General features: G+C 41.6%; 2 protein-coding genes across 2 annotated transcripts; one reads left to right on the top strand and one right to left on the bottom strand.

The window, feature by feature from the left end:
- Positions 1-60: 60 nt before the first annotated feature.
- Positions 61-9,998, top strand: DHRS7 (dehydrogenase/reductase 7; the record flags this gene model as incomplete). The annotated part of the gene is made up of 5 exons (XM_010170003.2): positions 61-167; positions 1,167-1,406; positions 7,369-7,491; positions 8,914-9,129; positions 9,862-9,998. Coding segments are annotated over 5 exons (722 nt in total), but the record flags the coding sequence as incomplete, so codon positions are not given.
- A 4,792-nt stretch (positions 9,999-14,790) lies between these two features.
- On the bottom strand, positions 14,791-26,349 carry PCNX4 (pecanex 4). Its single transcript, XM_010170002.1, has 10 exons — positions 25,625-26,349; positions 23,783-23,962; positions 23,175-23,689; positions 22,230-22,330; positions 21,955-22,077; positions 21,333-21,696; positions 17,735-17,838; positions 16,165-17,195; positions 15,410-15,594; positions 14,791-15,044 (listed from the first exon to the last, which is right to left on the bottom strand). The coding sequence occupies exons 1-10, from the start codon at positions 26,311-26,313 to the stop codon at positions 14,791-14,793; spliced, it is 3,546 nt and encodes a 1,181-aa protein (XP_010168304.1). The 5' UTR covers positions 26,314-26,349.
- Between the last annotated feature and the right edge of the window lie 366 nt (positions 26,350-26,715).

The raw sequence follows: 26,715 nt of genomic DNA, 5'->3' as shown, positions 1-26,715 counted from the left end.
TCCCACAATTGTTGTGTCAGCAGTCTTACTGGTTCTCATTCACTTTATGGTTGCTTTTAGAGATCAGCAACTTGAGTGAAAAAGATATCCTTGTTCTGCGTCTTGACTTGACTGACAGAAGCTCTCATGAAGCTGCAACCAACAGTGTTCTTAAGCATTTTGGCAAGGTAAGTAAGGTGTGCTTCTGGGGTTAAACTTGTTTTTCTTCTCTATCTCCTATAACTGCATTTATGTTTGTATTTCACTTTTATTCTGTTGTATGGTGAATTCATCAGTGTCTACATCTTTCTGAAGTTTCACTATTAAACTTGCCAAAAAGTACCTGAATTTTCATCCCTTCTGTTGGATGCTTCTGGGTTTCAGCAGGCTTTGTGGAGATGCAGCAATGAACAAATAATCACTGGTCATTACCAAGAACTAAAAACTCCCTTTCTTGATCTCACTGAATTTCTGGACCAACTAGAACAATCCTCAGCTGTATATTTAAAGCTTAAAATTGTGTGTGAAAGTCAGAACATTTATTTTGTAGTTTCCATAATGAATGTAATTCAGAGCTATATGGGACAAAACTGGATACCAGGCACAATTGTTCTCCTTGTTTGGTGCGTAGTTTTCTTGATTGCTAGTCCAGAGTACGGAGTTAAGACAATAGCAGTCAGATCTAACCAGTGTTAAGTGCAAAACTTCAAACTAGGCCAGAATATCCACTGATATTTTGATTTCGCAGTGAAATTTTTGGTACCAAATTTGTTTCTCCTGTTCTTTACTTTAGTTAGTTTCTGGTTTTGCATAAAATGTCTTTTCAGAGGTCACCTTGCAGGACCTAAGAGTTAAGTAGTATTTACTGCAGTGCAGTAGGGTTAAAAAATGTTGTGTGGAAAACAACTTCCCAGCTGCCAATGTTCCTGCACTAGGAGTTAAACCGTGTTTGGCATCAAACACTGTATTCCTGTTTTGTTGACTCAGCTCAAAATTAGCCAGCCTTCAATTCCCAGGGGAAGTCTAGTCAAGGAGGGCAACTGCTGACACTTCTTCAGCAGCTGGTAGATCTTATTGGTGCATGGCAGAGCCAGCACTGAAGAGAATAGTTAGTTAACAATTGCCTGAGGAAGCAAAAGTAGTGAAGGAAATGTGTTATATTAATATATCATTGTATCTTTCCTGAGATTGATGTTTTGGTCAACAACGGTGGACGTTCCCAGCGCTCTCTGTTTGTGGATACAAACCTGGATGTCTACACTGCCATAATAGAACTCAACTACCTAGGTACCATCTCTTTAACAAAACATGTCCTGAATCACATGATCCAAAGGAAAAAAGGAAAGATTGTTACTGTGAGCAGTGTGATGGGTATCATGGGAGCTCCTCTTGCCTCTGGGTACTGTGCCAGCAAGCACGCTCTGCAGGTAAGTTACATTTCCAAGGTGCATTAAGTCTTGCTGTGTAATAGACCAGCATCAGTTAGTGCTGTAGCAGAGGACTTTATTCTGTGCAGAAAACACAAGTTTTCCCTGAGGTTCCATACAGCATGTATAACTTCCTCAGGTTTTGAAAGTCTTTTAAAATTAATTTGCTCTGAAATGCAAAATATCTCAGGTCCCAGTGTAGATTTATTTTCCTGACTAAAATTCAAATACCATCTTAGTTGGGCCCAACCACTACCTAGTTAAATACCAATATAAAACACAAGCCCTTAGCCTCTGGCCTTCAGATGAAGGAATACCTAAAACCAGAGGGTTATTCTGTTGCATGTAGAAGCCCTAATGTTCTCATCTTAATTCAGTTAGGGAGGAAAAGTCACTGGTGAGAGTTTCAAGACTACAGGAAATGTTAAGGATAGTAAAGTGAGAACAGTGAGCAGTAAAGCAGACTCAGAGGAATAAGAATTCCTGATCTAGCTGGGAACATCTGAATGAATCTTTCCAGCAGTTCTGAATCTTGCTGTGGTGTGAAGAACTGGTGGCTCATAGCGTCTTAGCAAGTACCTTCTGCATAACACTTAACTTCCAATATTGCTTGGAAGGAGTTTTTGAAAGTGGTCTCACTTGTGTAGAAAAACATAAAAGAAGAGCTCAGAAAAGGATCTGGGGGGAAAAAGTCTGCCTGTATCATTGAGGAATCATTTGTTTAACTGGTAAAATTGTTTAGACACATTTGTCTTTCACTGCTCTTTGACTTCCTGCTAATGCACATTTTGATCCTGGTAAAATAAACTTCAGCTGTGCTCAGTGATGATTTAAAAACTGGCACCTTCTTACTCACTGCTGGATTCAAGTACATAAGCAGAGTAAGTAACTTTCCTTAAGCTGTGGGATCAATATATTTTTGACAATTTGACTAACAACAACAAAAATGTAACAAGTAGCTGACACTGCAAAGCCAGTGGGCACTTGAAAGAATGAAAATGTAGAAGACAGTGACAGGTCTCTGCTAATAAAAAGTTTTCATTTAGTGACAGGGAGAGATCTGCTGCTCTTCGTTTGAGTGGCAGCAATGAAATTGCCCTTTGGAGGCCAGCTTTTGGGTTAAGTCCAGTGGATTTAAGTTAGAAGAATGCAGTGAGTAGAAGCATGAATCCCCTTTTATGCTCCTCTGTTTATTAAATGTCTTTCAGTTGACTTATCTTTTGGGTGTGGTGTAGTTACTCTGAGCATGGCTAATTAGTTGCAGAGCACAAGGAATTCATGTGTTGCTTTAAAAATTCTCAGAACTCTGAATCTCATGTTAAGATCTAGAACATGGACGAAGCTTTAAAGAGATAGTTTACTAAAATTTCTGGATTAATCAAAATAAGCTAAATGAACTGCTTATATCTTTGTTAGCTCTGCTCAATAACCAGGCCAGACTCCAAACCTCCTTTCTTGGGTTTTTTTTTTTTACAGTAAGTTTGCAAACACTAATTGCAGGAGTTAAAATGTGTTATTTACAATAAAGATTTTGAAAAGATGCTGTTGGAGAGTATCAGTCTAGAGTTATGGCTAGATGTGGGCATCAAACTCCCAAAAACTAGAAAAGCTTTTTCAAACTATCAAAACTTCACCAGGAGAGTTCAGGCAAAGGAAGTCTGTAGGAATGGCAATCCTTTTCAGATAGCCCAGTAGCCCGTCTGTGACAATGACCAAGAGGAAATGGCTAGAGAGAGGGTAGGGGAAAAATAAGACAAAGCATAAAGTGATGCTTTTCCTGTTGTGTATTTCCAACATGTATCAACCTGTGTTCTAAGATCTTCTTGAAATGAAGATTGCATTTTGGCTGCCAGTTATTAAATATGTGACTCTATCTGACATGAATTGATTTTATTTATTTTTTTATTTATTTTTAATTCATGCCTTGGAGTCTGCCACAGCTGACATAGTTAATGCTGCAATCTTCATGATGCCTTTTTGGAAAAAGTCCCACCTTACTTTTTTTTTGGGTGTGTGTTTTTGTTTTGTTTTGGTTTTAATTTCTTCTAAATGGCAGTTGGAGGAAGGAAGGAAGGAATTCTATTAAGAATTAAAATTTGTTCTTGAAACAATTGTGCTTTGATTCACGCCAACTGGAATTCTTCATAACAACGTTCTACTGATGAAATTACCCTTCATTTCAGTTCTGGGAGTGCTGTAAGACCATGAGTCAAGTCCACAGGAGTCTGCATCTGGCTGATGCAGTTTCTGTCCTACTGTGCTGATGCTCATGGAGATCACGTGCCATTCATCTCCTTGTAATTTATATAATTGGCAGCATGTGGAGTCAATAGGAAATGGTGGCCTTCAAAATGTTCCTTAATCAGGAACTTGTCTAATTAACACATGGACTGCAGTGAGCAGCAACTGCTACTCTCTTTGTTCAGTCTCTGGTCATTAGGGGAACTTCTCAATGTTTCTGTCATAGCAGAAGTCAGTTCAGCCTTGCCTTCTTCAGCATCTTCTAGGATTTGCTCACTAAGCTGGAAGGGCCCAGAGATGCCTTAAAGCAGTTCCTGTTCCACAGACCCTGTGTCTGCGTGTCAGAGCTGGCTTCAGTCTGGGCTTGAGGGGAACGCTCAGATTCTTTCCCTGGCACTTGAGTTCCTTTCCTGCTCCCAAATCTGGGTCTGCCCTGCCTTAATTTAAAGAAGAGAGCATTTTCTTTTCTTACTTAGGAATGTTAAGCTTCTCTTCTGGGAGGAAGTGGAGGAATTTCCTACCACTTACCTTTAGATATCTAAGTGCTGAAATTGGAGAACCTGTACATACTGTAGATAGAGCCTCCAGAGTGTGTGAGATTCTGGTCTTCAGGTTGCTCTGTTTAGTGCCTATCAGCCAGGATTTCAGCTGAGCAGATGTCCTGGCTATCCTGTGTTCCCGGTGAAGACTACACCTCTTCCATGGTGTAAAAACTTGGAATTGAAGCGGAGGGGGATGGAGCTCAGGTTATGTTGGCCTCTGGGCTGTGGGTGCACATTGCCGGCTCATGTTGAGCTTCTTGTCCACCAGCGCCCCCAAGTCCTTCTCCTCAGGGCTGCTCTCCATCCATGCTCTGTATTTGTGCTTGTGGTTGCCCTGACCCAGGTGTGAGACCTTGCACAAGGTAACATAAGCTCACTGGAGCGATGCTCAGCTTTTGGTATCTCGCAGCTTGCTCTGGTCAGCAAGGCTCTCTGCAGTCCTTGGAGAGAAGCAGCAGTTTGAGTGTTCTGAGCCAGAGCCACTGCCCTCCATGTCTGATGTTGCCTACAGAGCTGGCCACTGCTCTGTGCCTTTGTGTGCCTGCTCAGGACTGTGGCAAGTGCCTGTTTTTAGGTAGAACTCGTATCCCAGAAGCCTCCTAGCATTTGAGCAGGTGTAGCTGCTTTGTCACAAGTGACCAAGCGGCGTTTCTGGCTTCCTTTGTATCACAGCATTCCCAGACACACACCCTTCCAACTCCCCGACTCCTGGAAGTACATCTTGAGTTTGTCTCCTTCAGGCAAAATGGGAGTCAGTTCTGTTCCTCACCATCCCATCACAAGAGAGACATGGAGCAGTTAGAACGAGTCCAGAGGAGGCCACCAGGATGATCCGAGGGCTGGAGCACCTCTCCTATGGGGACAGACTGAGAGAGTTGGGGCTGTTCAGCCTGGAGAAGAGAAGGCTCTGGGGAGATCTTATAGCGGCCTCCCAGTACCTGTAGGGGCTCCCGGCAGGGATTTTTCATAAGGGCAGGGAGTGACAGAACAAGGGGAAATGGGTTTAAGCTGAAAGAGGGGAGGTTTAGATTAGATATTAGGAAGAAGCTCTTCACTGTGAGGGTGGTCAGACACTGGCCCAGGTTGCCCAAGGAAGCTGTGGCTGCTCCTCCCTGGAAGTGTTCAAAGCCAGGCTGGATGAGGCTTTGAGCAACCTGGTCTAGTGGAAGGTGTCCCTGCTGATGGCAGGGGGGTTGGAACTGGATGATCTTTAAGGTCCCTTCCAACCCAAACCATTCTGTGATTCTGTGATCCCAAATTGACAGGGGTTGATCAGGGAGTGTGGGCAGGGAGAGCTCTCGCTTAGTCCTGCTCGTGCAGTTCGGTGTTGATGGAATAACTCACGACTGCCCAGAGGAGAGAAGATGGCTGCTGTTGAGGCTGTGTTTCTAGGAGAGCCTGGGCTTCGTGTCATTGCTGTGGTGAAAAGGATACAGAGCACTGGTGTACACTGAGCAGTACCACGTCTTCCCCTCACCCAGGTGGCCACGCTCATGACACGCTGCCTCCTCCCCTTTGGGATCTGGTGTCTTTTTATTTGTTACTTTTTCCTCAGCTGGACTGATGGCACAAGTTTTGTGACAGGACTGCACAACTTGGGGGTTAAGGGGCTTCTGTGAGTTCAGTAAGTGGGCTGAGGACCCCTCAGGGAAAGAAAGGGATGTAGAGAGTGCAGGTTGGGGCTGTAGCACTATCCTAGAGCGGTGGATACAGCAGAGCTGCTTTGGTGCCACCTCAGAAGGTGCGTACCGGGGCGGAGGAGGCTCCTCTCGGGGCAGGAGGTAATCGGGGGGAGGGCCGGGGTTTTTTATCCTGAACAACCGCATGGTTGTCAGATCCAAGTTGCTTCCAGACGTGTCCAGAAGCAGACTTCTGGGTGTAAAGTGTCTTTAATGTTAAAACTTAGTCCTCTAGAAGTTACACATCTCCGGGCTTTGATAATGTGCCATGAAGATCTGATGGTAGATACGGGGCCTGCAGGTACTTAGAACTTTAAATACATGGTCAGGTTTTTACAGAACCTCGCTGCAAAGCCTGTGTGCAATCTCTAAGGTGGAATTAGTCACCAGCAGTTGGGAAATGAGAGCCCATGTTCTTGGTCGTAGGTGTGCACTGGTGTGCACCTCGTTGCTTAGCTGTGGTGGATTGTCCTCCTGTGTCATCACAGGAGCCTATCGGACTGATTTGAGCTCTGTGTTGCAATTCAGTGAAGAGCTCTGGGTCAGCCAACCCTCTTCCCAAGCTGGATGGGAGTGCAAATTACACATTTTTACTGTAGTGGGAGAAGTTTATCAGCCTGTGCTCACTCTCTGTCTCTGTTGTGACACAAAATTATGTGTCAGAATAAATACAGGGATCTCTTGTTAACCAGGTCAGAGATAAGACACGACGTGGTGTTTGCTGAATCTGAGCTCTGCAGTGCTTGACCAGCAGCTTTGGTAGGAAGCACCTTCCTGAATCGGTCATGTTCCCCATAACAGTTGCTGTCTAAATGTGAATTGCTAGAGAGATTAAGAAAACTTGTGTCCTCTTAGCTTAAAGAAAAGAAGTACTTGCAGCTTTTGTAACTACAGTTTAACTTGGATACCCTGGTAGCATATTCCTGAGCTGAAATGAGATTTACATCTATGTGGATGCAAATTTTAAACTCTGCAGTGATTTCAGCGGTGCAGAATGACTCCCTAAAGTATCAGGGTGCACCTTTAACTTGATAGGCTGAAAAATTTTCCTCCCTCTCATATAGAACCAGTGCCACTTACTCAATACAAACAATCAAAAATCTTTCATCTCACCACAAAGGGCAACTCACCTGCAAAAGGTGATTTCCACAATAGCGGTTCTTGCCATTGGTGGCACTTCTGCTACCAAAACAGTGAGGCTTGTCCTCGGTGCAGGGACAGCAGAATCTGGCTGTAGTTTGGAGAAATGATTGTGCATTTGAGAAGTGAAGGATAGATTCCTCAGTGATTTATATATCTGTGTCTATAATTGCCAATGAAAATTTAAATTAGCTCTTGAATGTGAAAAGCCAAAGCAAGCAGTAGGAATTGCTTTTAGTGGAATACCGTTATCTTCACAGCGTGGAATTGGTATGAAAATACATAGTCATTTATCAAAATAAACCTTGCTACAGGTGGAAACATGGCAGAGGATGATGGCATTATAATTTTTTATTCTAGGGTTTTTTTAATTCTCTTCGGACCGAGCTGACTGACTACCCTGAGATAAGTATTATCAACATATGCCCAGGGCCTGTACAGTCGAAGATTATACAAAATGTCTTCACAGAGAATCTTGCCAAGGTAAGGACTCAGTTCTGTTGTGATAAATCCGACTTCTGCTGCAGGCTTTAGTGATCCTTTTGTGGTTGTCTTTGCTTTTTCTCCTCTTAGCAAACACTAACCTCATCTTCTTACCAAGAAATGCTTCGATTGCTGCAGAACTCTGTGCAATTCTTTGTGGTATCAAGTCTATATCAAATGAAAATCAAGTTTGTTCCAACACATACAATCCAAATCTAGTAAAATTTACCGTACAGCCACCCTGCTGCAGTTTTGGGGAAAAGGCCAGGATTTTCTGGACACAATTCTGCATGCAGAATACTGTCCTTTCTGCACAGGTAGCTCTTTGTTTGCCCTAGTCACGATGTCCCCCGGTCAGTTGACGCTGTTGTTGGCAAAGCCACTGGAGTCAGCTGACGTGAGGCACGCATTCTTTTGCTGTTAGCGATTGATTGTTCAAGGAGAAAAAGCAAAACCTTCCAACTGCACAATTGCTTTCAATAAAGGCTGGCTAATAAAGAACTGGGAAAAATTGCTACTGTGATACAGCAAAATGTAATCTGTCCTAAATTCGATCAGTTTAAAGCTCAGGATAACCCACCGGGGTTGGGAGGGGGTGGGTGTGGAAGGAATCTCCCATTGGTGAATCGAGTTCCAAAAGGATTTTTGGCTTGCAAAACTTCATAGTTCTTTTCTTCAAAGAAAATATGGACTTTTGGAGCAATCTGGAAAGCCTGCAAAACAAACTCCTCACATTTCAGCATGGCAAAAGACCTAGGAGGAGGACCAAATCTAGACCAGGACTGCTTTTGCTCTGGGAAACAGAAGAGATCGATAGAGCAGTCTTATTTCTGGAGCAAAATGTATATAAACTCCCAGGGCTGTGGATTGCCTTCGCTAAGTGATATCTGTGGACAAGATTAAGACACCCCTGCCACTGAGGAAACCTGTTGCTTTTCTCCTGCCCACAGAGGTGGCTGCCCACAGAGCAGAGCCAGCAGCAATACTTCAGTTAATGGGGAATGTGGCCTCACCTACTAACTCGGTTACTGAGTAACTTGGAGCGTATAATGGGGTAGGCAGCTGGGAACAGGAAAGTTCCTGTTTCTCGCAGCCCTGGGTTGCAGAGAGGGTGGCCTGTGCTGACAGATCTGTTTTGTGATAGAGCAGAAGCCATGCTGAAGCAGGACAGAGTTTGGAGATCCACTTTTTTAACCTTTGACCCATCAATCAAGGCATTAATAAAAAGGGTGGTTATTTAAGCACCTGTGCTAAAGGAGGGTGGTAACTGTTCCCACACTGAAAACTAGAGGACAGTGAGGGATGGGTTCCCCAGCCCCAGTCTTCACTGGGCACAGTGGAGAGAGACACTGGAAGGAGGGTGCCTGTTGCACAGAGCCTCGAGCCCAGTTCTAATGCCTCCTTGCTCGCTTTCCCCCCCAGTCCCTAGAGAACAGTGGTGACCAGTCCCACAAGATGCCAACTGACCGCTGTGTCCGGCTCACCCTGGTGAGCACAGCCAACGACCTGAAGGAGGCTTGGATCAGCGACCACCCCTACCTGGCCGTTTGCTACCTCTGGCAGTACGCACCCACCTGGGCTTGGTGGCTGATGAACAGGATGGGCAAGAGGAGGATACAGAACTTCAAGAGCGGAGTGGTGAGTTTATTCCTCTCTCCTCTGCTCATTTGCTTTTTTTTTTACTCTGCTGACAGACTCTTTAGCCACAGGAACGTTAGGATTGCATTTTGGATCTGTTTCCTTCTTCCCTCCTCGTTTCCCTCGCAGCTGATACCAGGCCAGACTCCATAGCTGCTCGCCTGGCAGTCTAGAATTACTGCAGCGTGGCCGCAGCGCAGCAAAGTCAGTGCATCGTGTAGTGCCAAGGGGCTTGCTCTGATCTTCATCACACGTGCTGCCAGTTCAGGTGTCACCATTAATGCAGAGCTGAGCTAGAGGTCACCAGCATAAGTAATTTAACGCAATTTGGAATTGACTGTTACAAATCTCTCCCTTTGTGGTCAGCTTTTACATCAGGCTCATGCTCTGAGCACCTCCCAGAAGCGCATGAAGCGATACGACCATCGGTCAGGGCTCCTCACTCACATGCGCGCCCCTGAAGCCAGGTGTGCAGGGCAGGGTTCTGTTCTGTGGTCCTGCTTGGTGGATGGTGTTTTTCTTACTGTGTTTTTGTTGAACTTGGTACAAAACCCCCCTATGTCAAAGTACTTCAAAAGCAGGAAATGCAAAAATAAGGGTGGCACATGCAACTTAAAACTTCCCACTTCCACATGTAACCGCCCACTGTCACGAGCTGTCTCAAGCAAAACAAGTTGGTGAAGGATTTAAATCAGAGGGGGAAAATACTGATTTCATGTACTCTCACTGCAGGATGCTGATGCCTCTTACTCACGAAAGAAGAAATAAGGCCAGACGTACAAAGTGGTGCCTGTGCTAAGGCTGAGAAACTTTTTTCATATTGCATGACTGCAAAGAAAAGCTTTTTTTATCTGTTGTACCTTTGTCATTGTGTATCTTGACAAATCAATCGGGCTGTATACACACTTGACTAAATAAAAATCTCTTTCTAAACACACTTGGTTCGTGTCACACTCCCAACAGCTGAATTTTTAAACTTCCAGGAATGGAGACAGAAGAGGCCAGGCAGTATTTTGTTTTTCTGCTGCTATGACATTGGCAAATACTTGGTCAGCAGACTAAGAATTATACACCCATAGGATCATGTTTCCCTCACTTTAATTTCTAATGGATCTTGAGCAAAATAAAACCACGAGTAGAAGTTTGTGGAATAAAGGGTAAGGATAGAGCCTGGGTTTGGGAAGTGTTCCTTTGGGAAAAGGAGATGTTATTTCATCCTTGGTGTACAGCTGGTCTGAGAGCAAAATGTGTATTTAGGGCTAAATCCTGTAACTGCTGCCACATTTAAAAGTATTTAATCTGTAGGTCTCTCAACACCCCTGCAGAGTCCACAGTCCTCGGTCTTCTGGTTGGTTTGTAAAGGCTGAGGATTGGGCAGCGTGTAGAGAAGCAGTGGGGATGGTGTCACTGTAACCCCTGTCACGGGCAGGACTCGGCCTCGCTCTGAACCCGGCACATGTTAAATCTGTAGAGCATCAGGGAGAGAGGAGCAGGGGGAAGGAAGTTCCTCTGGCTACAAGAGGGGGCACGTTATTAATGAGAAATCCATGTCACAGCAGATTGCTTACAGCCAAGACAGCAGCGCCAGTGTCAGGGCTGAATGAGGGCAGACGTTGCATTATAGGCAATTTCACCATGAAATAAAAGCCGAGTTCCCAGCTTGGTCAGACACAGCCCCTTCCATACAGAGCTGCAGCAGTACTGGTGTGTACTGGACAGTAATGGTCAAGCATTGGAACAGGTCAAGCTGCCCAGGGAGGTGGTGCAGTCACCTTCCCTGGTGGTATTTAACAGAAGGGTAGACGAGGTGCTCAGGGACATAATTTAGAGGTGGAATTGGTAGTGTTGAGTTTGTGGTTGGACTCGATGATCTTAAAGGTCTTTTCCAACCACTCCAATTCTGTGATTGTGTAACAGCCCACAGGAACCGAGGATTTTAAAGCATTCACCATCCCACTGACACCCAGTTGGACCCTTAGCTAACAGTACCTCTGCAGTGGTCACTCACCTGTACTTACAAGCTTGGTGACCTTCTTGCTGTTGACAAAGGCCTCAGAAATGTTTGGACAGACCTCAGGCCCCACACTATGCAGGTAAGAAAAATTCTTACTTCTAGCAATTGAGTGGTAATAAAAGAATAACAACCCATTTATAAATTACTGAAACTTTCCAACCATAGCAAAAAAGAAGTCAAGAGTGATGTGTTTAACACGACATTTAACAAAGATTATTAAAAAAACCCCAAACTGATCAGATGCTGGCAGTGTCTGGTCTCAGGCTGCTCTGGAAGAACATAAGGTTCATTTCTCTCCCTGACACACCAGTTCCTGTGCTGGGGTTTGTGAAGTGTGCTCAAGAGGCAGCAGTAAATCTGCACGACAAAACACAGCGGCTCTTAATGCAGCACACACGCAGATGATGTTCACAGGATGCTTTAGCTGCCATCCCCTAACCCACGGGAGATCCAGCAGTACTGCACACAGCAGGAAGCTCTCAGTTTACAAACAGGTTTCTCTGCTTTTTCTCTACCAAAAAAGTTTTAAGTCTTTGCACTCGGAGGCGTTTGCTTCTCTTGCTTGAGCTAAGGACAGTTGCTGCTAGACAACTAAACACAGACCCACCTTCATGGACTCTGCTGTTGCCACCACCGGCACGAGAAAGAGCAACGTGGAAGGAGTGACAGCAGAGATGGCAGCGGCCAGGGGGTGACAAAATTACCTCTTTCAGGGAGGAAGCTGATGCTCAAGGAAATTGCCAAAAGCAGAAACTTTCCAAAAAAGACAAAGCATTTGCCATCCAAAAACTTCACTTCCCTCACGCTCTGTTCCATTACACTGATTCCTGTTGCTTTATGGTACCTGGATGGGACAGAGGCAGTCTCCAGGACTTACTGGTTTTGGTAAAGGCTCTAATAAGAGGTTAAATACTCTCTACTGAGGATTTAAAACTCTTTGAAACTGATCTCATTAAATAAAGGTTCTCCAAAGCCATAATGAAGGTGTCTTATGCTTACCTTTGTGTGATTATTTATAGTAATAAACCACCACCTTCAGAAACCCAGCTCTGTTCCAGCTAAAACCCAGGACAACCATCTGTAAAGCAAGTAGGTGTTGATATGAATTAAGTAAAGCTGATTTACACAACTGGTTAGAAAACATGGAGCAGTTCTCACAGGTCACACAGGAAAATGGTGGAGAGGCTTGTCACGAGCTCAGTCCTAGATACTCAGTCCAGTACTGGTATTCCATGGGTAATCCAAACAGCAGCTGCAGACAAGACCAGGCTGGAAGGTGCTCCAAATTCCTGATAAATCAGAGAAATGCTTCCAAACAAACAGGGCACAATTCAAGACCACACGAACAACACAACACGCTTCACCCGGACACTCAGCTGCACAAATTTGTGATACAGAACTAGAGGCTGTAACTTGTGTTTGTGTCAAAAAATAAGAATCTAAAGAGAGTTACAGAAAATCACAACGTGAATGGGGGTTGTAGTGCTGCAAAACACACCGGCATGTGCGGCCCGTCCCAGGATATTAACGAATGAGGGGCTGCAGGACGCGCTGCCTGCGACAGCAGGGACAGGATGTTACAGCGCGTTAGAGCCCAACTCCATGTTCCTGTGCACAAACAGGAACCCTGCAGGTTGCTAGTTCTGTTCCTCCATCTGGTAGCAGTTGGGATGGCTGCTGGAACACCAGGGCCAGGTACCAGCAACACTCTTCAAGAAGGCTGGGTACCAGAGGGAGAGAACCAGAGAAACGCAAGAGAAAAGGAGCGCAGTGCTCTTGTTTCTCAACTAGTTTATTCAGTTTACAGAAGACAAGAGAACGAGGGCAGAAATTATAACCATCTTCAAAAAACCGGACTGCTGCTGCAAAAGGAATTAAATTTTCTGTGACCATACAGAAGACAAGTAGTAAGAAGTTTACAGTGAGGCAGGGAGGGTTAATTAGATTTATGAAGAAAACCCAACTTGCCAACTGCTGTAAGAACAGCAAAGAACTGGAGCGAACTACTTGACGAGCTCACTGATATTCCTGGTATTGAAAGTTTTAAATCAGATTAAACATTTGCCAGGAGTGGTTCCTTTTGGGAGGGAGCTGAAATAGGTGCTCTCAAAAAGCCCCTTCCAGATCAGTTTTCATAAGTCTGTATTTCCAAATACAGATCACGGCCAAGCAAGGTGATTTTAGACTGTTGGCACGTTGTTATTTATGCTCCCATGGACCAAAAAACCCCACCTTCTAAAAGCTGCTCCCGTTAATGTTCTGTGTGAATCTCACCCTGCACATTATCCCATGAAGTTTGACAGGTGTTTCCTCACCACTTCTGAATTTCACTACAAGGTCTGTGTATTTCTTTAAAATCATTTATGGTCAGTGATCAAAAGAAACGGCTAATAGCCAAGTACACAGTCCTGTGACAAATTTTATCTGAAACAAAAAGGTCTTAAAGGTGAGGAGTAGAAGTAAAAAACATGCTCCAAATTACACAACGCTGGGTGTTCTAACCCAGTGCTGATTCACTTATGGAGCAGATCTGATGTAAATTGATTCTACAGGTTAAAGACAACCATAACTACTGATCTGCAGAGAAAACATTTATATGCTAATAACTGGTGGTAACGAAGAGGATAAACAAGCCACTGGAGAGATGACCCAGACCTGGTTTCAAGGAGACCTGTGATATTACAAACCAGTTGCCAAATTTTGTTCTAACCTTTGGTAAGGTTAAAAAAACAATTAAATTACTTCTGGCACAGACAGCTGGATTTCTGCCTCCCCCATCATCAGGCTCTCACTGTATTTGTGGAAGACTGGTTAGTGATGTGGACACAGGTTGCAAACAACAACATATATACATATTAAAAACATAGGGATATTGGAAGAAGAAGATAAAATTAATCCATTTGGACTTCAAATTCCTTCTCTCCCTTAACTACACATTTACTTCTTTCATCAGTAGGTCACACAGGTTATTAATGTGTCAGAATGCACATTGTTTTATATAAATTCTCTTTGCCCCCAAAAGAAGTACTTTGGTAAAAATCATCCCTTATGACTCTGTTAAATCATAGCTGAGAACTTACTACAACTAAGGGACATCAGTGGAAGTCGTATATTAAAACAAATGCTAAAACTCAACTCAGTCCAATATAAAATGGCCAGAATTAAAAAAAAAAAATAAAAATCATATAAATAGTCATATGTACACTTTGGTTACCAACTCTGCGGTTGATGGTACTACAGTGAGCTGTGACCTGACTGTCAGTGCAAGTCACCTGTCCAAGGAAAAAAAAAATAATAATAATTAAAAAAAAATCAGAATGCACCAAAAATAGTTAATGATCAGAATTATGCTGCTCTCCTCTAAACTGGAGAAGAGAATTTCAGCATCTCCTGGCTCGTCAGCCACACAGGCAATGGTGTCTCACACGTTCCAGCAGCAAGAAAACAGTTCAAAACTTCCTGCCTGCTGAAGGTTCTGGCTTGCACCATTTCTGTGCACACCGTGTACGCTGGCTTGGCACTGCCACCCAACGCCATCTGGAGAGTAAAATCTTACCTATAGTGTATAAATGAACATTTGATTCCCAACATGCAGATGGAAAATACAAAATAATAATAATTAATAATAAAAAAGTGCTACAGACATTCTAGAACAAAGGCAGGTGCAGAAGTTCAGATGAATAAACGGGGTAGCCGAGGGGCGGGTCGGCAGCTTGCACAGTGAGGTTCCGCAGCAGGACGGGGTGTGCCTGGATGCTGTAACGTTCCTCGTCGTCGTTTGTAGCGTACAGCAGCTCCCAGGACAGATTTGCCCACTGACCTCGGACAGCTTCGTCATTAAGTTTTCCCACTTGTACTAACAGTTCCTGAAGAGTGAGGACTCGCCCGGTGTAAATTCCCAATAAGGACAAACAGATCAAAATATTCAGTACTTCAAACTCCAGGCATTTTGGTTACAAAGCACTAAATCAAGCTTTGGGGCTACATACTATGAGTATTGTCCCTTTAAAAATGGCAAAGGGTATAAACTAGTCTCCTTGGTTCAATTTTTCCATCTAGGAAGACAGTCAGGAAATACTGCTGCATCTGAAGAACAATGTGGTGTGTTTTTCAACAACAGTGATGTCAGCTCCTGTCTAGGACAAACAAAATTTGGTTGCACAGCCTTCATGTTTGGGAACACAATTAAAAAGAAAAAAAAAAAAGAAGTGGTCTAAAAGAAAACCAAACTCTGACCATGCTTACTAGTAATTTTTCTTCTTACCATGTTTGGGTCATGCCCCAGTGAAAAAAGGTATGGCTTTTCCTGCAGAACTGCTTGCTGCCACTCCAGATCTGATACCAGTCCAATGTACCAATCATTTTCATATTCTTCCAGGTAATTAACCAGCTCTTTGAAGTTCTCAACTGGACCCAGGCTTGCTTTGTCAACCATAAGTTTAAAAGTATATCTGAAAGGTACAAAAAGCCGTACAGTGAGTAGTGCAGCGAAAGGCAGGAGGAAGAAAGCCTCTGTGAGCTGGGAGAGGCAGAAAGGCACCATCAAATGTTATCAAGCACCAGCAACTTTTAAGTTACTGCTTGTCAACCGAGTCACTGGAAGGTTGTAGGGGTAAGCTTTTAGCTCACCCAGATGTGAAACATATTAACTCAAACATCTTCCATTCACCTCAAACACTGTTCCCGCTGCCTGATAATGGAAAGTGCCAAACATGTAACTCCATCACAGTGCTCTTAGATCGTGGGGACAATGGAAATGGGTTGTTTTTTCCCTATTTAACACAAGATTTCCAGTGCTGGAGGCAGCTGCTGTGGGGAAGGGAAGAAGGAAGGAATCTCTGTATCCCAGTCTTTGCTGCCTGGGGTTACAGGCAGCACTTGTGCAGGAAGCAGCTACAAATATATTAAGTGATATGGTTTTAATGTTAACTACTCTTACTGAAGTGATATTTACTTTTAAAGTACCTATGTACTTACTCTCTACATAATTTTTATAACCTGAGGGAATATTTTTCTTTTACCTGAATGCTTTCAACGCAAGTTGGAATAGCTCTGGTTTGCTGGTCAGCCAGTCCAAACCAACAGACCACGGAATACCACCGGTGTACGCTCTGAACACATGGCTCGGGGCAGGCACGGTGTTATCCAGTCCAAACAGACCAAAACAACACGACAATACTCCATGGATGTACAAGTCTTTCAAAGCTTTATCTTTCAGAAGGTCTTCGAGTAAATTTGAAGGCTTTTCTTTCAGATGAAAAAAGTCCAACTGACTCAAAATGAAGCGGTACCATTCTTCGGGAAACCTCTGCCTCATTTCATGGACTTTGGAAGAAGGCACCGGGGCTGTTCTCCATTCTTCAGGGATGCTCAGCAGCTCTGAGTAAGAGCAACTAAATTCAACCTGAGGTAAAACTTCTTGCTGTTTCCCTTTGTCTACAGCGGGAAGTCCAAGCACAACAGCCCTGTGTAATTTATCTTCTGGTGACATTGCTTGTGAGACATCTTGACTCTGTGTTTCTACAGACCCTGGAATAGAGAAAGGTACTTTGGTTCCCAACTGTCCAGGTTCTTTTCTGTTTTTCCTTCTGCCACTGGGTTCAAGATCAAAAATGTCACTATCATCAGTCCAGTCCTCAATTGTATCAACACTAAAGCTATCCTCTTCCCTCAGAGTCCCGGGTCTTTCTACCGCACCTCTACTCTGATTTTCTGGAAACGATCCTTTTTTGTTCTTGTCGCCATCGCCTGGGCTTTCCCATGTTTTTGATTTTTTATAACAATACTGGACCAGCATCCATACAAGCACTTTAATGAAATCATCTTTCAGATGCTTTAAATTCTCATGAGAGTCAATTATTCCAGATAACACATTTCTGGCATCAGAATACAGCCGCACAGGTAGAACAGTACAAGGAGTCAAAATGTGTCCAAAATGGTGATTAGGAGAGAGAATCTTTGTGTGCTCCTGATGTTCAAAGGCCATTTCAAAAATTTCATCAACTTTGTGAGCTTCAGCAGCATGACAAGATGTTTCCTGCAATTCTAGCCCCTAAAGGATAAATGAAAACAATTTAGTTTTATTCTTCACCAGTACAAATCTTTAAATGCTTGCAAGCTGTTTTCTTGCACCAATTTTTTTCTGAGCAAATAAAGATACGTTTCACTGTCAATATTTCCACAACTGAACCTACAAATCTAACCAGAGATAATAATAATAGCAAAGCACTCACTACAATATTAGACACAGATCAATGTCTTAAAAAAAGAAAGCTTTGCCTCATACAGCTCTTATTAGCCAGCTTATTAAAGATCATAGAATCATAGAATGGTTTGGATTGGAAGGGACCTTAAAGATCATCCAGTTCCAATCCCCCTGCCATCAGCAGATGTTGTATCACAAGCTAAATGATAAAAAATTTCACATCTGCTAAGCACGTCAGTTGCAAGACTAGTTAACACAGCAATGACACTCATCTTAAAAAACTGACTGTAAAATCAGGTAAATTCCTTACATTGTTGAGATGTTACACAGAAAAACGTTTACATGATTTCAAAACATTAATATGTCAGGCCTCAGCACGCAGTTACCTTAATGTTAACACCACAGTAAGTGAAGCCTTTTTCTAGCACCAATATCCACATCAGCCTGTCCTGAAAGCGGCACAAGTAATGTGATCCAGGTAGAGAGAGACCTAGGCAAGAAAAAACAAAACAAACCAAAAAAATAGGGCATTACATGGTATTATATTGATGAAAACCTTTTCTACGTGCCAACTGAGGAATTCAGCTGCAAACACAAAATATTTCTGCATCAACATCAAAATCAGTTCAAATTAGCTAACTAGTACCCTAGAATCTTAAAGGAACTAGCTGAAAGCCACGTCTTGAAACTGTAGTGCTATCTTTGAAAAAGCTGTGGAGAACTGGGAAACCCTCAGAGAGCTGCAGGACTACAGTATTCAGACTCAACAGGGTTAAGCAACCCCACCCTTAAGTCCCTTCTAGACACAACTTTCATGATTAAAGATCATCTACAGCTGCATTTCCAAACGAGATCTCACCTGGAGATCTAAAGTTCTTAAAATTGCTGAATCCATAAAAGAATCATCATCTAGCAGCTGAGTATCTTAATGGCCATATTTGCTGCAGAGTACAAAGTTTATTTGTTATGGGAGGAATAAAAGTCTAACACAGTAGGATTTTCTACCTACACCACCAGTTCCTAAATTGACTTGTCTGTATTCCAGAATGATTAGAAAATATCCCTCAGGATGCAAAATCCAAAGTGTAAATTATTCTGATCACAGAATCACAGAATGTTGGGGATTGGAAGGGACCTCGAAAGATCATCCAGTCCAATCCCCCTGCTGGAGCAGGAAGATCAGCTGTTATAATATCACATCTATTTTATAGGTACAGAAATAGAGGCAGAAAGAGAAAAGAACTACATTTCCACTTCCTCATCTTTAAGGATTTGTGAATCAGTGTCATACACATTGAACACTAACAGCAGAGAGAGTAGAAATCATCTGTAGTCTTTCTGAAGTACCTCTGTGTGTGTGTGTGTGTGTGTGTGTGTGTGTGTAGGAATAAATCTGATCCCACTGTCTTAAGTCTGACATCACCAAAAAGGCAGCCACACAAAATAAAATTGGAATTGGAAAACCAAGTCCTGAACAACTTCAGATCACACATCAAAGTAATTACTACCTAAAAATCCCACAATCTGGCTCTCACTGTAAAAATTAGATGACACCTGTGTTCAAAAAAAGGAGTATTTTGTATTTTTACCTCTCTTCTCCCTATTTCAATAAAAAGTGCAATGCCAAATTTGCTGGTTAACTGGTGGTTACGTTGTATTTCTGTTAATTTATAGCCTGCTGTCAACTTCTCCAATACAATGGCACTGTTCTTACGTGTAACATTTGCTGCCAGTTTATGACCTGCTTCTGCTCTCACTCACTTGCACAGAGAATTTTAGTTTTAGAACGTTGTAAGATGAAATCAGTGAAACCAACCATTAAGCTGTAGTTAAAATTTAAGTAACCTTTTCTATCCCACTGAGCTAATGAAGTGCATTTTCTTGCTAACATTTTGCAAAGGTTTTAATTCTTTTCTTGCTGGCTGTTAAAGCTACTAAAACTCCTTTACACAGAAAAAAGTATGGTTTTAAATTAAAATAGAGACACATAAAATGGTACCTCTTCATTTTGAGCTCATCTGAGAACACCATATATTTTCTTGCTTGAAGACATTAATTCACAGATTTTCCCATTAAAGAGGAGACTTTTTTCCCCTCTCAAGACTAGTGTTTTAAATTATTTAATCTGAGGCATGCGTGCCACCACAGTCATGACAGCAATGGGGAAATAGAGATATTAAAAATATGTACAGATATAAAACAGATAGATATAACAGATATACATTATATAACTATATAGAACAAAATCTCTGAATTCTGGCTTTGAGCAACCTGGTCGAGTGGAAGGTGTCCCTGCTGATGGCAGGGGGGTTGGAACTGGATGAGGTTTAAGGTCCCTTCCAACCCAAACCGTTCTGTGATTCTATATCTATTGTATGTCAAGCATACATAGGCTGACACAGTAGACAAACTGTAGCGTCTTTCTTCTTTAGAGGAAAAGAAGCTTCCTAGTTTTATTTTTTTAATACTTCTCTCTACACCAGCACTTAAAAAGTGCAGCAAATGTTTCCAACTAAAGCACTTGCATATAGTCTTCAGAAAAGTGTGATTAAAGTTAACTTCCACTGTCTTTAAATATGAGTCCGTTTTTTCTAGTCATAAGCCATTTCTAAAAGGTTTATGTATTTGCCTCTTGTCTAAGGGCAACGATCTTTTGATTATTAACAAAGACTATTTCTCAAGAAAACGAGCTTGCAATTTAACAGTTGTTCTGTCTCCAGCTGGGAAAAAGACTCGGCATTTCTTCCCCTCTGTTTCTATAAGTCTGTGACGTTCCCATCACAATGTCTTTCATAGATGTTAAAACCACAAGTCCCGTTACAACCCTACCCTCACTGCCTGCACAAGATATGACATTAAGTCTTATCAACTGGTTCTGTTCTCAACTGTTTACCACTAACTTAGGCTACAACATGTATTCTACAAACATCCAGTCCAGATTCACCATACTTAATTAACACAGCCAAATTAGCAAAGTCACCTTCTGGATCCTGAGTAATGGGACTGAAGCAGAGAGACACATACATTCACAAAGAGCAGTTTGACACACCTTCTTCTCTTCACTGAATGTCAAGAGAACTCAATTTATTCCCTCCTGTTAGGTGGGATGAATGCACACCATCCTTTTTTGTTCAGTGTGAAAAGATTAGGAATGATACTGTTCCATCACCATTTAGTTTCTCCTTATTTTAAAGATAACAAACCAGAATTATTTTCTTACAAGAATGTAGGAAGTAGAGATGTATGAGAAGGATAGAAGTAATCACTTCTTCCTCAATTGAATTTCTAAATATCAGATTTAACCTATGCCGTGAAACATGGCTTAAATCAGATGCTATGATTCATAGAATCATAGAATGGTTTGGATTGGAAGGGACCTTAAAGATCATCCAGTTCTAACCCCCCTGCCATCAGCAGGGACACCTTCCACTAGACCAGGTTGCTCAAAGCCTCATCCAGCCTGGCCTTAAACACTTCCAGGGAGGAGCAGCCACAGCTTCTCTGGGCAACCTGTTCCAGTGTCTGACCACCCTCACAGTGAAAAACTTCTTCCTAATATCTAATCTAAACCTCCCCTCTTTCAGCTTAAACCCATTTCCCCCTGTTTTGTCATTAGTTGCCCTTATGAAAAGTCCCTCCCCAGCTTTCTTGTAGCCCCTTCAGGTACTGGGAGGCCGCTATAAGATCTCCCCGGAGCCTTCTCTTTTCCAGGCTGAACAGCCCCAACTGTCTCAGCCTGTCCTCATAGGAGAGGTGCTCCAGCCCTTGGATCATCCTGGTGGCCTCCTCTGGACTTGTTCTAACTGGTCCATGTCTTTCTATGTTGGGGGCTCCAGAACTGGACCCAGTATTCCAGGTGGGGCCTTACAAGAGCGGAGTAGAGGGGCCTCTACTCCGCAAAATCCAGCATTCCAAATTCTCCTCTTCTCCAGCAAAATCATGCCTCCTAAAATATTTAGCCACATTCCCTCACAGCGTACCTACCTAGGCTCCCGGCTGCTATCGCAGACTGCAGAGCAAGAGCCAGACTTGGAACCATCTGCTGGTAGTACACAGTATCGGAGCAAACACACGCTGTAGCACCCACAGGTCCTGGCCAGCTTCGGACAGGCCTAGGAAACCCAATCAAAAATACCGGCAGCGTGAAGAGCGGCAGCAAGGGAGAAGAAAGGAGCGCAGAGACGGCGATGAAGGTCAGCAGGATCGGGAAGAAAATGACATTGAGTGTGATCAAGGTGGTGGTAGATTTACGACGTTGTTTTTTCTCTGTCCACGATGTCAAAAGAATAGCCATGGCAAACTGCAACTTGGAGACAAACTGCAGCAGCCGATCCCGTACGACACCAACCTGCAAGATACACACAAGGAGCACGTTCATTTGAATCCTGCACCGTGTTCAGCTCTGCCAAAGCTGCCTTCTCTGCAATAATTTTAAGAAAATGAAGGGTGATTATAACTGACTGGTATGAGGGTGTATATCTTAGTACACAGGTTTTTAGTTTCTATTTGCTAGGTCCTGGACCCCATAATTCTCTACTAGGGCAGGGCAAGGAAACAAAGACTTTAAGTGACCATTATCTGCTTAAATTTACATTATGATAGTTACCAGCAAGAGTCTGATTCCTGTGTCGAGGCTCCTGTTCCACCAGAGGTCTGGATTAAGCACCAACATTTGTGCTATTGACACAACCACTATGTCCAGTAGGGCATTTTCTGTGTTCTGCCACACCTAAAACAGATGTATGTTAGACATACATTTCAAAATGCATTTATCTATCTATCTCTGCTTTCATGACTTGGAATATTTCTTCCAAGTCACCTTAATACTTAAATCACATAGAAGATTATTTCTTAGGCTAACATATTTAAAATTCAAATTACCATCCTAAATATTCTTGTGAATCCAATGCAAACAGACACAGAATGAAGATTTTGTAGCGAACGGTCTAGTGACAGGAATGCTATCATAGCAAATGGAGACACTGTAATTGAAATAAAAGAATCGTTTACTTCCTTTCACAAACATCATTAAAGTCTACAGAGGTAAGCAGTCTTATTGCAGAATGTACATTTTAGTGTAAAAAGAGAACTCTTCCCTTCATTATTACAAACTCCTCTTTGTATTACACTTCCAGGACATCAAACAGCATATTTACACTAAGGGCCTAAGCTGGCAAACATTTGTGTGATGCTCAGTTGTTCCCTGCTATTACTTTTCCTGCTGTTTGTTTCCCCAGGAGAATGGGAATACTCAAATAAGTAAAAACAAACATGAGAATGGCACTCATCAGTCTGCTTCCCCAAACTGACGCGTCTTTATGAAATTAAATAATTTAGATCAAATTTTGGTTCCCCCAAAGCAGATGCCTTTCTCCCTAACCTACCAGAAAGGAGACTGTTCCTTTACCAGCAAGTTGCAAGAACCAAATATTTAGTCAGCTTGAAGACTCTGAACTCAATTTTATTTACAAGTACATTCTAAAAAAAAACCCTACAAGGGCCATTTTTTTTCAAAAGTGAGTCCTGATGTTATAACTAAACTCCTTTAAAAGGCCTCGCTTTCTGAGCTGGACTTTTTAAAAACTCAGCTTTTTAGGTTTACCCCTAATAAATAAATAAATAAATAAAATCACTAATCACTTTCAAATATTCTGAACCAGTAATTTTGACCTCAATGCACAATTTAGCAAAACATCAACAAATATTTCCAGCTACTTGTTTTTTCTGAAGTTTATTCACAGAACCTTGCACATACAGTAATTCTAGTGCCTTTTCAATCTTCCTACAAGCATCATCTAACAAACAACAGACAGTGCATATTCCTACCTAGTGTTAGTAAAATCCTCCTGACAACACCAACTTTCATTAGCCTTCTTTGCTTCTCCATGAACACAGTCACAGTCCTGATATCCTTTGGATAAAAAGGGTTTCGGAAGACTCCAAACAAGTACACTCTCTGAATCTCTCTAAGAATCCACATAATTATAAGTAATATCATCAGAATGTAACTCGCTATAGCCTGAGGACTGGCTTTGGAAAGTGATGAAAAGCCTGCAAATTGATGCAGCAGGCTGGCTTCTATCAGAGCAAACGTCAAGACAGTCAAATAAAATATAAATTCCCTCCACCCAAATTGTATTCTAAGATCTCTGTGCGTATTTTTAGATTTGCTGGAGGCTAAATGGCTGATCATGGTGTGTTTGAAGGCAAAACCAATCTCACTTAGGTTAAGACTCAGTATGAACCCAAATCCAGTCATGAAGAGGATCACACCGAGAGTGCTGCGAATGAAATACGATGCTATTGCTGTTCCAGCAGAAATGAGAAACATTACTAATAACCTGTGAAGGAGAAAATAAAAAAGATTTGCTTGAAAAGAAAAAAGGTTATAAGCAATACTGATTATCTTTTACAATTATATAAACAACATTTACTTTGTGTTACTTGACATGGGTGAACCTCCTAGTCCAAACTCCAACAGTTGTTCCATTCCCCATAGAAAAAGTGCATCAAGCGGGGGCAGAATTCCCATTGCCCACAAGAACGGCAGAAAAAGAAATATGACGTGCAAAATCTGGTTTGTCTGTTCTAGAATGGGTGTGTTGGCAGCAAACCTGGATAAAAGAAGAAATGTATTTGACTTCTGTGAAGAAAAAGATAACTGATGTGTGGGAATACTTTTTGTATACTACAGCAAATCCAGAAATATAAACATTACATATTAAATCTGAAAATCCTCAACTAGTATCTTTTAAAAGGAAAAATAAGGACGTGTGTTTATGCTTGGGGCAGTAACACACTAATCAGAACACAGCCTCATTTTTCACTCAAAAGATTTGAAACCTTCAGATTATACAGATGAGTCAAATGATATAAGTATTCTAATTGTTTTGATACTGTTGTGATAACACACTCAAGAAATACTTGTGCAAAAAGAAAGGTCCACAAGCTCTAAGGCCTCAACCATTGAACTAAAAAAATGCTAAGTATTTTTTCAGAATTAGAAAAGCAAAACTTTATGCAAGTCCAAGACCAAAGATGTAAGTGTTAACGCTGACAGAACTGGCATGTTGCCCGTACACCAAGAGATAAACTCTCTTTATGAATATAAAATGATATTTTCTACATAAAGGTATTGCTGTCTCCCTGTGAAAATGCAAAGATCAATATTAGAAATCTGCATAAATTCTAAGCCATACATAGCTCATCAGCTAGCTAATTAACTTAAAGGTGGACTGCTAAGTTACTTGCTTTCTCTCTACTTCTTACTAAATAAATAAGGAAGCTTCAAAGGAATTTTGCCAGGAATTTAAAGAATGTCTGAGTTTTCTCTTCAGGAAATTAGAAGAATTTGGGATCCAAGATGACGTGTATAATTCTCGTATCATAATTGAAGAGGCAACAAAAAAAAAAAAGTATTATCGTTAACAAAGACATTTCCAAGTACAAAACTGGTAAAATCAAACATGCTTTTTTTTAAAAAAAAAAAAGCATTTGAAGTACTCTAACTATAAAATATGTACATGTGACAAAGTGATATAAATATCACCCGACAGGGAGAAATAATGCATAAAGTAAATCTAAAAGCATCTTGCTTTAAGATTCTACAAATACTTTAGCTAAGACACTCATCTCAAAAATGGAAATATAAAAGTCTCCTATTTGTAGGCTGACATAGTTCTTTTGTATTACAAAAGCTATTAAAAATTCAAGTTTAAAATCCATATAACAAAGATACAGCAACGTTCACATTTGCTTATTCATTCATTAACATTAAATTCATGGTCCTTTTTTTGCCTATAATTTAAAACCCTTGGCAATCATTTTGCAGAGATTAAATTAGAAAATATTCCAGAATGAAATCTGGATATAAATCCAGTGCCCCTGAAGTTTGCAGTGTTTAGATATATGATTCCAAGTTAGGAACATGTTTTTTGAAAACATACCCCTAAAAAGGATGTTGATGCAAATGTTCTCGTACAAAAATACTGAGATTGACAAGGTAGAAGATAAATTTAGCTGCCCCTTACTTAGAAATTGCTCTAACTGCTCTTCCTAATTTATGTGGAATGCTATAAAAATTTAAGAATGACCTTTTATGCACCGCATAGAGCCTTAATTTCTACCTTATTTTCATCCAGCTTCTTTCTTTGGAGTTCCTACAGTTGATTAAAATCTCAAAAGAAATTTTCCTCAGAAGAATAATTTCATCTTTCTCATTATAAATATACAGAATAACCATTGCTTTAATTAGCCAAATGCTGTATTATGTTTACCTGTGTGCAAGATCCACTGCAATAAAAACAAAAATGTAGAAAGGTCTCATCAGAGCAGTGATTTCATAAGTATCCAGTGCTTGGAAAGTGGCTGTTTCGGTAGCTGTATTTATGATTAACGAATACTCTCCTATACAGATAGTCACCCATCCAAACACAAAGATAATAACAGTTCCTCCAATGTTGCTGTACAGTGAGGTTATTCTGTTTGGCAGCAAATACCAAGTTCCCAACCCACACAATACCCCTGCCAGAAGGGAATGAAATACAGTGTTGATTATATACTTCTTGCCAGGAATAATAAATTTTACTGTCTCGGAACCTATACAGCTGGAAAATTCAAACTCATCTTCATCTGTCAGGGTATTCTGAATTTGCATTCTTTCCACTGTCACTGTTTTCTGTTTTGCATATAGATTTGTCATCTGTAGAATAAGTGCAGTAACAAACATCAGTCCTCCCGAAAGTGCTGCGGTATAGTAGTCTTTCATAATGCCTAACTGGTACAAAAGTGTTCCTACTCCTCCCAAAACCCATGGTGTCAAGAAAAGAATAATCTGATTCACATATATGTAAGGAGGGGCACAATAGCCTAATTTAAACCGGGGACCTCCTAGCACAGTCTGTGGAAAGCGCTTCAAGAAGAACTCCTGTTTGTAATCATTCAGCAGAGGTACATCTGGACCCATTCTTATTATTCAGGAATGCTGGATGAGTATCATTTTGCCTGTAAGAGAACAGAAAGAAAAAGACAGAAACATTACTGAATCTGGAACTCAGAACTGAACCAGGGAATTCTTTTGTCCTGTTTTAATTTCACAAGTTATACTGGAATTCTGACATGTTAGTGGTGTTAGACATCATGCTAAAGCACCCAAAGAATCTACCACAAAACAACTACCAAGCAAACACCTAAAATTGAAAGAGATTGCCTATTTCAAAGTAAAGAATACATGCATGATCTGACTCTTTAGGCAACAAATAAAACATAAAATCTGTTCTTAGGAGATGATAAAAGCAACTCATCTCAGAACACCTTCCTAATACTGCAATTTTTTTCCATCTGGTCTGATTCCAATCACAGACCTCTA

Source organism: Antrostomus carolinensis, unplaced genomic scaffold (assembly GCF_000700745.2).
Source record: "Antrostomus carolinensis isolate BGI_N321 unplaced genomic scaffold, ASM70074v2 scaffold26626, whole genome shotgun sequence".
NCBI lineage: Eukaryota > Metazoa > Chordata > Aves > Caprimulgiformes > Caprimulgidae > Antrostomus > Antrostomus carolinensis.
The sequence above is the reverse complement of the archived record's forward strand: the minus strand, read 5'-3'. Positions and strand labels throughout refer to the sequence as shown.

Coding starts and splice junctions, on each gene's coding strand:
- PCNX4 (XM_010170002.1), bottom strand. CDS start 26,313: ATGGGTCCAGATGTACCTCTGCTGAATGATTACAAACAGGAGTTCTTC. Junction 23,963..25,624: donor GCAGTGGATCTTGCACACAG/GTAAACATAATA, acceptor TCTTTTATCCAG/GTTTGCTGCCAACACACCCA. Junction 22,331..23,174: donor GAGGATTTTACTAACACTAG/GTAGGAATATGC, acceptor TTTCAATTACAG/TGTCTCCATTTGCTATGATA.